General features: G+C 43.2%; 1 protein-coding gene across 5 annotated transcripts in view; it reads right to left on the bottom strand.

Annotated features, from left to right (window-relative positions):
- The window catches only part of KLHDC8A (kelch domain containing 8A), a 42,228-nt gene extending 27,045 nt beyond the window's left edge, over positions 1 to 15,183 (bottom strand). For 2 of the 5 annotated variants that reach the window (XM_077334724.1, XM_077334723.1), the window contains exons 1-4: positions 15,022 to 15,183; positions 4,621 to 4,667; positions 3,844 to 4,259; positions 1,674 to 1,838 (exon numbers count right to left, since the gene is read on the bottom strand). In XM_077334724.1, coding sequence (XP_077190839.1) covers positions 1,674 to 1,838; positions 3,844 to 4,219 — 541 coding nt within the window. In that variant the 5' untranslated portion in view covers positions 4,220 to 4,259; positions 4,621 to 4,667; positions 15,022 to 15,183. Of the gene's footprint in view, positions 1 to 1,673; positions 1,839 to 3,843; positions 4,260 to 4,620; positions 4,668 to 4,763; positions 5,043 to 15,021 lie in introns of those variants that run through there. The other 3 variants (XM_077334722.1, XM_077334720.1, XM_077334721.1) reach the window with 3 other exon arrangements.
- Between the last annotated feature and the right edge of the window lie 762 nt (positions 15,184 to 15,945).

A 15,945-nucleotide genomic window follows, 5' to 3' on the forward strand; every position in this document is an offset into this window, starting at 1 on the left:
TACATGCTCCAAAAGGATCTTATGGCAGACACCACGTAGGTAGGACCACGGGGTCTCAAGAGATTCTGTACTGGCACTCAAATCTGGAATTAATGACAAAGTCAACGTCCTTAGACTCACTGTGTTCTTCCTTCCTGTCTTTCAAAAATTAAATGTGTAGCTTTTATTTCTCAAGAAAAAAATGTGCAGACATTTGCAAGTGAACTTGCAGAAGCTAGACAACAGGGTTGAGATACATCTAGTGGTAGGGGGACAGAACTCAAGTGCTGCACCTAGATTTTACCAATTCCCGTGACAGTCAGAAACCGAATTATCCCTACACCTAATAGAAAAGAGACTTGCAGCTATACCAGTCATGCAAGCTGCAAAATCAGGCCACTCAGAGACAAGGTACAAGTTCTATATACTCAGGGGACTCCCTAGATATGCAGAAAACATATGAAAAATCTAAAGAACTTGCCTGTCGAGGATTGAATAAGTTCCAGGAGCATGGAATGCTGACAGCAGCTGTGAGCCAGGCTAAGGGGGAGGGGGGGAATGAGCTTGCTCAAGCACCTGAAAGCTGAATGAATCCTGTAGTAAAAGCTTGCAGGGGGGTGTCCCCAAATTGTTCCTCCCTTCCTCACAGTCCTCTCACCTTGTACTATATCTGAGAGCAGAGTGGCAGAGCACTCAGATAAAATGGGAAGTTTGGCAAATAAAAATGACTTTGTAAACTGATGAAACAAAACAAAAGGGCTCAGGAAAGACTGAGCAGACTCCAGAAGGTCCAGGATGTTGGGAGGTGTAATGGGGGGGGGGGAGTAGAAAGAGGAGAGATTATAGTCTGCTCAGTTCTTTGACACGGAGATTTTCACTCTTGAGAACCAGCCTGAGGTAGCAAACATGAAATCATTTAAAATAAAATAACAGAGCACAAAGGTAAGGTTCGGTTAAAATTCAGGGAGAACAAAAATACAGGTCTCAGGCAAGTTCTGGGTTACCAGTAACCTGGAGACCAAAATTTCTTGTTCCTTTAATACAAGCGTAATATGTAAGATTGGAGAGCTGAAACTCAACATGAAACTGAACTAAATAACTTCAACTGGTAAATAATATCTCACTGGCCTCTGTTAAAGAAACGGAGCATTTTTCCATCCTCTGTAGGTTGTTAAGAACTCTAGAAAAGCTTCAAAGGGCAGCAAACAAGTGGAGCCCCTGCCTCAGTTCTTTACCAGGAGCAGGATTTGAAATGAACATCTTAACTTGTGAGCTGACAGTATAGAAAGAGGTACCCTGGTCCTAAGCCATTTCGGACTTACTAAGGCAAGAAGCAGTAGTTCAAATTGTGTGATAATGGATAGGCAACCAGTGCAGACCTTTTGGCAGAGGGAAGATATGATCTCTCTATGCCGCCACTGACAGAAACCTGGCCACTGCATTTTGAACTAACTGATATTTTTGACAGTCTTCTCAGGCAGGTCCATGTATTACAGTAACCCACCCTGGATGTTTCTGTCCTCTCCCTTATCCTTTGCAGTTCTCAGCAGAAATATGCAAACACTGATATGGAAAAGGCAATGTAGGACAGATTTTCCAAAGATTCTGGCATATTGAAAATTCAGTACATGGAATGCGACAATTCTGTCCATTGGTTAAAACTCAATCAAACTGAAGAGAGGCTCATTTCTTACCTAGCACATAGATCTTTGTGCCCCGCAAGAAGGAGGTGGCAGCATACCTTGGCGTGGGCATGTTTGCCAGTGAGACCCAAATGTCCTTCAGCATGTCGTAATGCTGCATGTAGTTGTGAGGGCGCAGGTCTACTCCCATTCCCCCTGCTGCATAGATCCTGTAGTCTGGACAAAACAACAAAAGGCAGAAGAAACAAAAGAAAGAATGTCTTCTGTCACACAGCAGCTGTCCTTGAAGAAGTTGCTTCACACCTCCACAGCTAAAAACAGATGGTTTGGGTCAGTGCCTATCTCATTCCCCCCCCCCTTCATCGCTTATAAACTCCACACTTTCTACCCTAAAGACAAAGCTCATAACTTTGTCCATGCTTCCAGGTCCTCTTAGTGGCCTTCACTTTCTGGTTGTTTCATGCCCCATTCTGGCACTCACAAGGGGGGCACTGTATGCCCAGCCAATAACTGGAGATGTCCCGATTAGCCCAAAAGCTTGCTGAGTGACCTTGGGTCAGACATACTCTACCACACCCTCGGGATTGCTGTGAGGATATCATAGAGAGAGGACAAGGTAGGCTCCCCTAAACTCCTTGGAAGAAAAGTGTGAAGAAATGTGATAGATAGAAAGACCCTGTCTGGTCTCTGCCAGATCCGGAGTGCTGTGGGAGAGTGAGGCAACTGTAGCCACCTTTATCCTGCTCCTGCAAGTAGCCTTCCTCTTCTGCCCTGGAATCAGGCCCTCTGGTGTGGGAAACTCTGGCATAGGGATTTCACCAGTCAGGACACTGGGTTCTACTGGCTAGTTTTGTGACGTATGGCAGTCCTCTTGAAAGAACACTGTAGGGGACTCATATACAGAGCCCAGAAATGGACAGGGACCATAGAATACCCTTCTGTCCAGGTCATCTGCAGCATACAACTAACAGCATTTCTGATGGAAAGGTCCTTGATAGGCCGGTCCTGACACACTCAACTTTGGAATGCTCCATATTGAATCAGAGCCATGCCTAGACTTGGGGTATCCTTGACTCACAGTGCAGACTCCTAAATAGGAACCAGAAGAAGAAGAGTTGGTTTTTATACCCCACTTTTCACTACCTGAAGGAGTCTCAAAGTGGCTTACAATCCTTCCTCTCCCCACAACAGACATCCTGTGAAGTAGCTGGGGCCCTGAGAGAACTGTGATCAGCCCAAGGTCACTCAGCTGGCTGCATATGGAGGAGTGGGGAAATCACACCCAGTTCTTCAGATTAGAGGCTGCCATTCTTAAACACTACACCACGCTGGCTTTCACCATTTGGTGTCCATGGAAGTCAATGTGCTTAGAAATGTGTATTTGGCATTTCCAATACAGTCCAATGCAAAAAGAACTCATTCTCTGTCTCATAAAACACGGCAAAAGAAAAAAGTGAATAACGTACATCTTCTGAACCTAGTTCAGTTTCCAACTCTCCTATTTAAGGCAAGATCCATAGATCCCCTTAAGTCAGGCAAAGGCTTCTTTTGGTGAAGAAGACATTTTGATTTCCTTCCTCCTTATAGCAGGTCATCCCATTGCATTGCAAACCAACTGCTCAGGTTCTCAACAGCAGCTTGTTGATTGAGGCACAGAGCCACTGTTAGGAGGGCTCTGTTGTGCCCTGACAACTGGCTGCACAGCTTTCTGGACACTGGCCTTATGCTTCTCATGCACTGCTCTGGAGAGGGGGAAACACCCTTCAAATGTATTGCATGCACCAGAACTTTCTTTTTGCTGGAATTATTTATACTTCAAGAATTACACAAAGAGATCTGCAGAAAACAGGCCATGCTGTATTTGGCAGAAATACAGAACATGCCTGACAGTTGTTTTTAACAAGCTAAGAGCAGGTCATAGGAACAGATGGTGCACTCCAATTACAAGACAGATATCACAGCTCGTTCTAGGCCAGGCTGTTGAAAAGCTCCTGATCTTACACTGAGCAAGTCGAAGATGGTCATTTCAGCAACTAAGGCACAAAAGGTTAGAGCCAGGGCATATTCACAGCATAACAGAAATTACTTAATAGTTCCCCATTGACCATATCTGTCTCTGAGGAAGAGGAAAATCATTCCACCCTGCCAATCAAATTAATTAGCAGAAATACTCTGAGGGACTCTAACCACCACTGTCATTTTGCAGGAGGAACTTTCTTGCCTTTTACGGACACAGAGATTCCCATGGAGGATTCCCGCAAAGAGTTCCTCTTCTTCCACTTGCCCTCTTCTATGTTGTACATCTCCACAATCTTCAAGGGCATCTGGTTAGCGCCAACTCCTCCAATCACCATTATCCTCTTGCCTAAGGTAGCTACAGCAACTCCAGCCCTGGCTGTAGGCATTGGGGGAAGAGAATTCCACTGGTTTGCTTCAGGCGAGTAGACCTCAAAACAGTCCATGGGAGTTCCATTGTCATCACAGCCCCCAATAGCGAAGACTTGCCCACCAGCTTCCACAAGGGAGCAATAAACCCTTGGGCTGGGCAAAGGAGCCAGAGTTTTCCATTGGAAGTCTTTGACACTTGGCACTTCCATCTCAGGGGCAAGTTGTCACCTGCCGGATGGTCCACTTACACTGCAGAAAGAAAAAAAGAGCAAGGTCATTTGCATAGGAAAAGGCAAATCAGAAATAGATGACTGGATTCCATGGAGCATTTTTGTTTAAGGAAGAAAATGTTTTGCCTGTGGGACACAATTTTCCTCCCTCCTCCTTCCACATACTGTTTCTGCCCCCAGGATCTGTGCTTTGAACTGCAGCAGCAGGGGGAAGCATGAAAGTTGCACCCTGTGAATATAAATCCTGTTGTCCTTGACAAAGCTCTGGTGGATCCAAGTCAGCAACTGGTAACTGAGACCTTTGCAAGCCATATGCCTCTGTCCTATAGCCTGAAGAAGGGCAGATGACTCAGGAGATGCAGTTCCCGTATCTTTCATACCTGAGCCTCTGTTAATCCTCCATTGCTGCATCTTTTGAAGCTTGAGCCTAAAACAATAAATAAATAATTAATAATGGTAATAATAGTAATAATAATAATAATAATAATAATAATAATAATGCCAACAGGCTGGATTTGATTACTTGCTTCTTCTTCCTCTCTGCTCCTTAACACCGACATTCAGAAATATCAGATCTTCTCCTACCCTAAAAACTTTCCTTCTACAAAATCTGTTCCCGCCCCCAGTTCTCTCTTGATGAGTCCTTCAGTCCTGCACTGTCTTCCTGAACCAGCTAGAGCAACGTCCTTCCCAGCCCCCATAACCTGACTCTCCCTCATGCAGCAGCAGTGCTGAGCCGTGCGAGAGAACAGCCCATTAGTTAGAACACAGGCAGAGTCACAAGCTCCTATCACAAGCCAGGGGATTATTTTTGCTCTCTTGCTTTGAACAGCTGACAAGTATGTATATGAGAGGAATAAATTTAGGAAGAAGGAGCAATGTGCACCAAGGATATGGAGAGAGGCAGCTGCTCCCTCGATCCCCAAGCTACAAGCAAATGCAGGTAGAAGCCTTGGGGCTCATTACAGAGCCAGTGTTGCAAAGTGTGTCTTTAAGGGCGTGCTTTTGTTTGTCTCTTCCGCTCCTGAACCTGCCACTCTAGTCACTAAGGTCTAATTTAAAGGTTACTCTCCTCAGGCACACTGCAGTAACTCCTTGCTCATGTAACGCTGCACAGTGAGAGTGCAAAATGTAAATTTCCAAAGCTCACTTCCGCAGCGGGCAGTCCAGGAGGGGAGAAGAATAGTCCCTGCCTCTTCCACTAAGACCTGGATAACTGCAGGTGAGAACTGCAGCAAAGGCAGCAGAAATGGCTCTGGTCCCAGGATTTGTTTAAAGTGCAAAGAGTAAAAAGGGATAAGGCCTTCCCAAAATCTCAAGCATTTTCTCAACAAGCCTGTCCTGAGTCTTGTCCACAGGGTTATTCACAATTGCTTCAGTGTGTGTTGTGTACTTACCCTAAATCAACCAAGTCTGCTTTTGTGAGCAGGAAATGACAAGAGCATTTTGAAATACAAGGACAAATTAATTCCTTTATTCCCCCTCGAACTATAAGCTTCAAGGTGGGCCTAGAGATCTCCCATGGTTACAACTGGTCTCTAGAGTACAAAGGTACTCCTGGAAAAAATGGATGTTCTGAAGGGTATGACGTTGTACCTGCTAAGGTCCCCCCCCCTCCCCAAGCTCTGCCACCCACAGGCTCAACCCCCAAATCTTTAAATATTTCTCAACCAGGAGTTAGGGTTGCCAGGTCCCTCTTGGCAACCAGCATCAGGTCGGGTAAGGACTTACCAGAAGTGATGTCATTAACTCTGGGATGTTGGGGTGACACTCTAGTATTTGGGCAAAAACTCTATGATAAACTTGGTTTCTATCATTGAGTTTTTGCCCAAATAATAGTGTCACTCCCAATATCTCAGACTTTTGGGTCACATGAGCAATGGTGATATATTTCCCTATTTTTCTGGGTGAGGTACCCCTATCTACCAGCTGATTGGCAGGGAGGTGGGGCCTGGGAGTGGAGGACCCCCACTTTCAGCAGGAGATCTGTCAACCCTACAGGGATTTGGCAACCCTCCTTCCCTCCCATGCTCTGGTCTTAGTTAAAATTAGACCCAGTAGCTTCCTGCTTTCCTTACAATTTGTACCAGGGAAAAGATTAGGATGTTTATGCAGACAGAAATCAAAAAGTTCTCTCAAAGCAACTGAAATGGTGCAATGATTGGAAGAAAGTGGCACAGAAATAAGCAGGTTATTGGTTTAGAAATGTGAAGCAGAACAATTCTGAGTGAAATTTATATTGGCAAATAGTTCTGGTTAGAAGATGACCCTGATGGACATGTATTTGCTGAGTTTCTCTCTCCTTACTGTCTAGAAAAATGAAATCAGACAGTGAGGTGCCGGAATTATGGTGAGATCTGAACATTCCTAATTGTTATTGAATGCTGGAAGTCTTTGCAATCAAATTAGTTACATTAACTCACTTATAAAACAGGTGTGATTCTGGGCTTGGAGTCCAGCTTGCAGCAGGGAGAGGTTGCTGGCCAGGTAATGTTTGGAACCTTGAAAGTCTAGAAAGGGGAGAGTGCACTATCCCTTGCCAGCTGTTAGTGGGGCTGTATAAACCTCAAGAACTCCTGGAAAGGGTTAGGATCACCATTTGGTAGGCTAAGCTAGAGTACCAGCTGGGACTGCAACAGAGTCATCTTACTCGGCGATCTCTGCCTGGAAAGGAAAGAAAAGGGTTTTTTTTGCTTGTTCTAAAGTGGTTACAAAGCTGGAGCTGTTCTCACCTTTATAGGCAGTATTGGACAAACTGAAAACAATCCATAACATTTTGTTACAGGTCCTGGATTGTATGAATGATTTGTGAGACTCTGGAAAGGTCATTATGATTTTAAAGAATGAAGTTCAGGAGGATTTGGTTCTAGTTTCTACCATGTAAATTACCTGTTTTATATTTGCCTTGGACTCATTGCTATTGCAGTCTGGTTGCTATTTCATTCTTTCATTCTTTGAATTTATATCTTCCCCTCCCCCTCATGAAATAACTCAAGGCAGCACACAGAAACAAATACATTATAATATTATATATAGTTTAGTGTTTCTAACCTGAAAGAAACACATATGCACAGTCTCCATGCACAAATGGCAACCTTAAACCAAACCTGAACAGGGATAGTTTTTCAGCTAGGGATGGGTGTTTCTTGCCACTTCACTGAGTCAGATGCTGGTGCTACCTTGGCTGTTATTATCCGGGAACAAATTAATGCAACAACAGCTTCTAGCTGTGCAGCGTCCCCAGATCCCTAGGCACATTTTCATCTCGCAGCAAGTGACAAGTTACGGGAAAACACTGCAGTGGCAAGGACAAGAAAGGTCCAACTTAAAAAGTGGAAGCAGAAATCTGATTTTCATGAAGGCATCTTCACAAGCTACATTGGGTGAATTCAGTGGGTGTATCAGGTGGTGCCTGAAGGGATACAAGTGTATGATCCTTTCTGAAAAACAACATTTCTGTGGTAATTATGAGCACCTCAGTCGTTAATTAATACACTGTGTTTAAGGGTAAAGTTATGGTCTCATTTAGGTAACACTGACATTGGCACCAAGAGAGTGCATACAAGAGGTTTTCCTCCCGTAAGCGTTCGCTGTTCTGTGCTATATTACAGCTGCTCATCTTGAAGCCGAGTCAAGTGAATTTTCTTTGGCTGCATATTTCTTTGACAGTGGAGATTAAGGTTGCCAGGTGCTCCCAGACCTCCAGCGGGGGATGGGGCGGTAGGGTTGCCAGGTTAGTAAACTCCTGAAGATTTGGGATTGGGGCCTTAGGGGACAGGGACCATAGTGATGTACAATACCACAGAGATTATCCACCACACATCCATTTTCTCCAGGGGAACCAATCTCTGTAGTCTGGAGATGAGCTGTAATTCAAAGGGTCCCCTAGTCCCACCTGGAGGCTGGCATCCCTGTTTTGAGCAGAAACTGGGTCTCTAACACAGAAATAAAGTGTCTCCTGGTAATAATAATATGAGCATGAGGAGAATCTGGCAGGAAGGCGGGGAGTGCTTAACCCTTCCCCATCTGATTCCTACCACCTACCCAGGATGCCTGGGCACCTACCTAGAATCATAGCCTAGCAGATGACCCACTGCCAACTACAGTGGGTGGTTTGATCTTCCATTTCTTAATGGAGAAATGCATGACAGTGTCAGAGGAAGCATAGTGAAAAGATCCAATCCCGAACCTGCACCTCATTTCCCCAGAAAGCACTTTCCTGAGAGCTGTAAATCCAGTCCTCACCAAACCTGGAGGGCACGTAGAGGAGAGTTAGCTGGAGATCCCCTGTGAGTTTGGTGTCTCCAGCACACTGTGAGGAATGTTCTACTACATCATGACCCACACAAACTGAACCAGCTCATCTAGCCCCCAAATTTTGTGATGGCCCATGGTTCCCAAACCACACACACCGTGAACCACAAATTGAACTGTGTTTTCCTGGTTCATGCCCATACCTACTAATAAATGCTTGGGTGTTTTAGCTTGGCTTCAAAAAGAGCATATCAGGTTCATCAGTAAGAAAGCTATTCCACAAATGAGCTCCAACATTGTAAAACCCTCTTCCTGATCTCCTCAAGCAGGCATCTGACCTTGGAAGAGGATCTCCATGAATCTCAGGTTCATTTGGGAACAAGAGCCTCTTGTGGCACAGAGTGGTAAGGCAGCAGTCATGCAGTCTGAAAGCTCTGCCCATGAGGCTGGGAGTTCAATCCCAGCAGCCAGCTCAGGGTTGACTCAGCCTTCCATCCTTCCGAGGTCGGTAAAATGAGTACCCAGCTTGCTGGGGGATAAACGGTAATGACTGGGGAAGGCACTGGCAAACCACCCCGTATTGAGCCTGCTTGCACAGGGGATACCTTTACCTTTACCCCTTTGCATACCTTGGTCCTTGGTTGTCAAAGCCACCAGTTTTGAGAATACACCCAATGCTGATGGTATGTGTCATACATCGGATCATATCTAAACCAGCCCTGACATGCAGATAGCCCATAGTGCAGACCATAACAAAGCTGAAACCTCCCTCTGAAAATTTGGCATGAACACTGTTTCTCTTTAGCATTGGCTTAGTTTCAACTATATGTATCTAGCATTTTCTGACCTCACATCTAATTGAACAGTTTCCTTGCCATGGCAACCACTACTACAGAAGGAAAAAAATATTCACCTGAAAAGTACTGTGGGTAAAACAAAGTTTCAAACGTGGGAAGAAATACATTAAAACAGATTGTTCAGAAGCTTCAGGATTTCCTAATAGCACCTTGAGAGTTACGGGGAAAATTCCTGATGTATTTGCCTAAGACAGTTATTCTCTCTCCTCTTTTTAGTTACTGGGGGTTCACTGTCCACTGTTTCTTAATAGCTTCTCACTTCCAAAACACAGTCATTGAGCATTTCTCCAAATGTAATACAAATAGTGTAAGATTATAACTGCATGCTACCTAACCTGCCCGTGTAAGGATGATATTTTTGGAGAAAAGTGTTGACAGGTCACAGCCAACCTATGGTGACCCCACAGTGTTTCCAAGACAAGAGACAAACAGAGGGCCTGTCACAGCATAGTGACTTTGAATGGGAGTCCTTGGTTGTCTCCCATCAAATACTAACCAGGGCCAGTCCTGCTTCTCTTCTGACATCTGACAGCAGACTAGTCATCTATATCTGGGTATTCTTGCAGTATTCTACCCTGAACTGCACTCTCACATCATATTGGGGACTGTGATCCTATGCACATTTACTTAAGACCAACAGATGTTAATTCCCTGTAACTAGTGTAGGATCATGTTTTGTGTATAGTTTGTCAAAAATAGGATCTGATTAGGATTTTCTGCACTATGATTCCATGGGAGAAGATGATCATACACAGATCCATTACAGTAGCTTGGTTTATAGACTTCCTCACATGTATACCTAGGGTTATAAACAATCTGGGGGCGGGGGGCATTTTTTCACCCTTTAATAGGGACTGAATGTGTGGAAGTGGGCAGGTGAAGCTTTTTATGACTCAGATGCATAATACCACTTAGTAAAGGACATCCCCTCAGGCCTTCATTTAAAAAGCAGAACTTTTAAATTCATGCTTTTGACAACACTGTGTACAGCTGATGTTCACCAGGCTGCATTCCATCATAGTTTCTGCAGAAATCCTTGTTCAGACCTTGGCTGTATTTTCCCCTGCAATTTTTAAACATGTTTTTCTTATCTGGGATGCTAAAAGTTTCTTGTTGGTTTCCTCCTGACATCACCCGAGTAAGCCAGGTACTTCTCCATCACATTTTAATCCTACCCTTTCTCCAAAGAACTGACAGCAGTGTGTGCATCTCTCCCCTACTTTAGCCTCACCAGAAATGCTGTGAGGGAGATCAGGCTGAGGGAACGGCTGGCTCAATGAAGTCTGTGGTTAGGCAGTAACTTGAAAGGGCATTGCATTTCTAATTAATTGTTTCATGTATTGTTCTTATGTTCTATGTAAACCACCTTGAGCCCCCGGGGAGAGTGGTATATAAATATAATAAATAAAAATAAAATAAAAATAAATAATTGACCACCCTAACCATTGTGCTGCTCTAGCTCCTGTAACAGCTATGGCAACTACATGACCCAGAAAAAGTATAAGCCAAATTATGTTGCCTTCCCAGTGTGAGAACAAAAACATAGACAGGATGTGAGGAGGAGGAGAGCATCTTTAAATTAGGTAATGCCTCAAGGTAGAGAGTAGAGTTGCTGACTTTGGCATAGGAAATTTGTGGAGATTTGGGAGTGGCATTTGGGAGGGAAGAGAAGCCACTGGGGATGTGATGCCATAGAAGCTGCCATTCTGTTCTGGAGCACTGATCTCTATTGTCTGGAAATAATTTATAATTCTGGGAGAATTCAAGGTCCCACTAGGAGGTTGGCAGCCATAGCAGAGAGTAGAGGTCCACCAGCTGTCTAGGTCAACTCATTCCATCCTTCTTCTAATTCTCTTGCTATAATTCTATGTCCTCCTTCTTGATCTGGTGCCCACAGTATTTTTTCTTTGCATCAGTCATACAGTGCCATGCACTTCTCAGCTTCACTGAACCAGCAGTTTTAAGGAATGCATTGCACAGGTTTGTCAAGACAAATAAGGCACTCCAGGGGGAAAGAGTAGTTGAGGTCCAGCTGTGCCTTATTTGTTGCCCTCATAATATGGGGCCAAAGAAAGATGAGATGATTAACCAAACTGAGTTCTGACAACGGGTGGCTCTAAAACCAAAATGCAGTAAAATATAAGTAACTGGATAAAGGACTGCTAGACAGAGACTAAGGATGAGGGAAACAACAAATGAACAAGATATCACTGAAGTGAGGGAATGGCTTAGCAACTTTAGCAGTTCTTGTTCATACAAACAGGATTAACAGTCCTGAGATCAACAACTCGGAGATTTTAATATCAAATTGGTTGTTGTAGGTTTTCTGAGCTCTGTGGCCTGTTCTGGTAGTTTAAGCCCTGACATTTTGCCAGTAACTGTGGCTGAAATCTTCAGAGGTAGGACATGACAAGATGGGGATCTCTCTGTGCCAGTATGGAGTGTGTGAACAGTTGTTGGGCATTTTATTTACTTATTTATTTATTTACTATCAGATTCTTGGGGGGGACTATATGTTACGTTCAGATACTGTAAAGGAAGCCCCAGTAGTTGTCATTTAACCTGGAAAGGAGAAATGGCAAAGAGTCAACCCGGTCAAGTGTTTAGAGTGTTCAACTAAGGTCTGGAAGATCCAGGTTTAGATCCCTACTCTTCCATGGAAGCTCATGGGGTAACCTTGGGCCAGCCACACTCTTCCAACATAACGCACCTTAGAGCAGGGGTAGTCAACCTGTGGTCCTCCAGATGTCCATGGACTACAATTCCCATGAGCCCCTGCCAGCAAATGCTGGCACGGGCTCATGGGAATTGTAGTCAATGGACATTTGGAGGGCCACAGGTTGACTACCCCTGACTTAGAGGGTTGCTGTGAGGATAAAACGGAAGAAAGAGAACACCATAAGTTGCTCTGGATCTCCATTTTATAGGAAGGTGGAATATATATAGGAATAAATCTAATATATAAATAAATAAATAAATCCATAAGACTATTTTGAATAGAGCAGCTGTTTTCTGCACAAAATAGTTTTCTCCTTCTCCACACCCACACACACACACACACACACACACACACACTCACCCTGGGTATGAGATACGCTTTATCCTTCAAAATGTATACTTGGAGCCACCAGAGTCAATGCTGAACAGAAAAAGAACTCACGGGAAAAGTTCTAAGCAACTCTACTGAAAATACCCCCATCCCCAAAATGCTATTCATGATAAAAATGACTATCAAGGTTTTTCATATGTGTAACACACAAGTGATTCCATCATTGTCTTTAAAAGCCCACATAAAGGGGACTATATAGGGAAGAGCATTGCATGCCACTGAGTTTTGTATTAAATAAACTAAAGCGCAGTGCAAGGAAGATTGTTTACTTTCCTGCATTATGTAACTTTTTAGAAATTGTTCAAGGAGATCTTGCCAAAGACACAGATCAGCACTGAGTTAGAGTAAATTCAACTACAAAGCCTTGGTGTTTCCGAATGTCCTGTTCAAATTAGTCACCCTGTTATTGGGTTATTACTATCACTCTCTTAAAAGAAGTCTGAAAAGTTGATTGTCCCCAACAATTGCCACTCCAGTCAATCGCACAGCATGTTCATATACTCCAGCTGATTCAAAGGCAAGCTCCCAGATAGTTGATGGGGGAAAGCTGGTTTGATCAAAGCACTCCAGTTTTGATCCAGCTGAGCTGACTCAGTATATTTCTTGGTCTACACTTCTGTCATTCTGTTATGTAAAAATTGCTTTTATTATGGTAATAAAGCTATATTATAATGAAATTACTCAAGAAGGTGCTTTTATAAAGGGCAACAGGACTGTATGCTATAATACCATTATGTATAATACCATGATGAGGATGATGATGAGGAGAATGGTTCTTACATGCCACAGGGAATCAAACCCAGCTCAGCCAGATTAGAAGTCGGCACTCCTAACCACTACCCCAACATAAGTTTTAGCTTTGTTTCAGATTCTTGTACTCCTATTCCTGAGTAATATTTTCCCAAAGGACAAATCTGATAGCAATCGTAAAACTTTTTATGCAGACGAAAATGGAAAGAGAGCTAACCAATCTGATAATAGTCAGTGAAAACAAAGAACACAGAACAAATCATGTTTAGATAGCATTGTGATGCATGAATTTAGTTTAGCTTTTTAAGATTTAAGTTCAGAACAAATGCCTCTGGTTTACATCATCTTTCAGTTTGCTTTTGGTCTAATTAATGGGAATGATGGAAGAGTTGCCGTTGACTGTTTTTGACTCAGTGCAAGCTAAATTTTGGACTATTTTCCGCTTCTCAATATTTTGGATTGCACAGTTCTGAATAGGAGCCTGACAACTTCAGATCCTGAGTTACTCTTTTGTTCACTTCAGCTTCATTACACAATTTGTTTCCTGTTTGCACTAATCAGAAGGGTGTAGATGCAGACAGGAATGATGACTTCTTATGCCTTGTCATTTCTTGCTATCACCATCAGGTGAAGAATTTGAGCAAAGACTCCTCATGGACTTCCTAGTTCATCTGTCATATAGCACCAATATACTATATTCATCTTTAAAAAAAAAGAGTTTAAAATTTTCCGAGTTTCATGAAAGAGGTTGTAGGTATATAAAAGTTACTATGCTGATGGTTTGTCCCATACGCATGCCTGAGATGGGGCCAATGTGAGGTACACATTGCAGAGGCCGATGTATCAGAGGACTTGTATAAGGCAAGGTTATTTGGCCCTGTGTTCAGAAGCCCAAGAATCTCTTCATCTTGCTTTTTTGGAAGGCCTGTGAGAACCATATGGAATTGTAATGGACTGTTAAATTCCTGTCAGGATTTGAGTATCTTGAAAAATGGATGTCCCACAGAAGAAGAAAAAATAATTTAACACAAACTCTTTGTTGGTCTTAAAGGTGCTACTGGACTCTGATTTTATTGTCTTTCCCTGATTTTATTTGCCATCCTCTGACGGTGTTTACCCCACACAGACCAGACATTACAGATGTTTTATATACTGTGGAAATCCTTTGGGATTTAGAAAGCATCCAGTATGGGATAAGCACTGTCACATGTCTGTTTTCACAAGTAAAAACAGTCCCAGTTGCCAAATCACAGGTCAACCAAGCAACAAAATTCAGAGAAGAACAGAAAAATGCATCTTACTTTGGGATCAAAAAATGTGACCTGATATGCAAACCCACAAACATATTCATAGAGACTTGAACAAGTAACAGCTGACAAATTATGGTGCAGTGCAACCTTAAGAGTTGACATTATCCATGATAAAGCTTTATCAACAAATAAAAACAATTTACCAAACTGACACACAGTTTTTTTCACAGGAGCATTTGATTAATTTCAGGAGTCATCTCAAAAACTGTGCTAAATGGACAGGACCTGCACAGAATAATAATATATTCATAGACACGCAAATACATAACCTGATGACCTCTAAGAAGCATGGCATTTTTGGTTGTCTGCCAAGGAATGCGTCAAGATGGTTTTGCATTTACGGTTTTCAAGAAGCAGCCCTGTATGTTCTCACAAAATCAGACTTTCTCTTTAGAATAAGCAGTGAGTCTAACGGAAGACACTCCAAATTCCTAAACACTGTGAGTCTTGAATTCCTGCAGCCCACACTCCACCAAAACGTGCGCATAATTATTCACATACCATTTGTGATCTTGCCTTCTCCTGGGAGCCTGCCGTCCCTGGTAAACAGGAGGTGATCCGAAAGAAGTGTTGATTGTATGTTGGTAGAGCAGGAGCAGGGGGAATGGATCACCCAGCTGCACAAATCCAACTCTCATAATCTTCACTTTTCGTTACAGGAACTGGAAGACAATTACATGCGGAGGAATCCCCATCTGCTTTAGTGACCTCTATTCACTCAGTGCCTAGAGTCAGCGAGAAAAGCGTGCCTGTGTGTTTCTGTGCACTGGATTACAAGAGCCAGAATAAGCCTTTTTATGGCTCCCACGGCTGCACAGGAAGTTTTGCAACAGGATCTCATATGGCAAACTGGTGGGGAGAATTCCGGAGGGGATTCGAGGCAGGGAAGGGTGAAAATGTCAGAGACAGAGGAAAAAATAATTCGAATATATTTCAAAATGCAGGGGTCTGTATACAGCTGTAAAATAAAAACAACAATGATGTGTTAATATCAGTTTACACCAGCTACTTTTACTGGACTCCATTCTTGATATCAAGCTCTCCACCTCCTGCGTCCTTTATGCCAACTGTGCCCCCAAATGACACACTGACTATTCAGCTATACATCCCACTTGTCCCAGGACTCAAGGCATAAGAGCCCAGAAGTGAGGCACTTTGTGAGCTTGCTTTTAAGAAAGGAAAAATAGAAGCATTAGAGCAATGACCATTACTAAGCCTGTTCCTCTCCCTGAATGCCATAAACCGTTGAGCTCTCCTTCTTCAGTTTGGCAACGAAGAAAGGGGTGTTCCCAAATGGCTCAAAATGGTGGGCATGGGGAAAAACCCAATTGCACGCATATCTGCATTGGGTAATCCTGAATTAGACCTCATTAGACACTACTTAAAAAAACGAAATCCTATTTTCTGGGGATTCCTTTGCAGCAG

The sequence above is a fragment of the Paroedura picta genome, chromosome 4 (genome assembly GCF_049243985.1).
Source record: "Paroedura picta isolate Pp20150507F chromosome 4, Ppicta_v3.0, whole genome shotgun sequence".
Classification (NCBI taxonomy): domain Eukaryota; kingdom Metazoa; phylum Chordata; class Lepidosauria; order Squamata; family Gekkonidae; genus Paroedura; species Paroedura picta.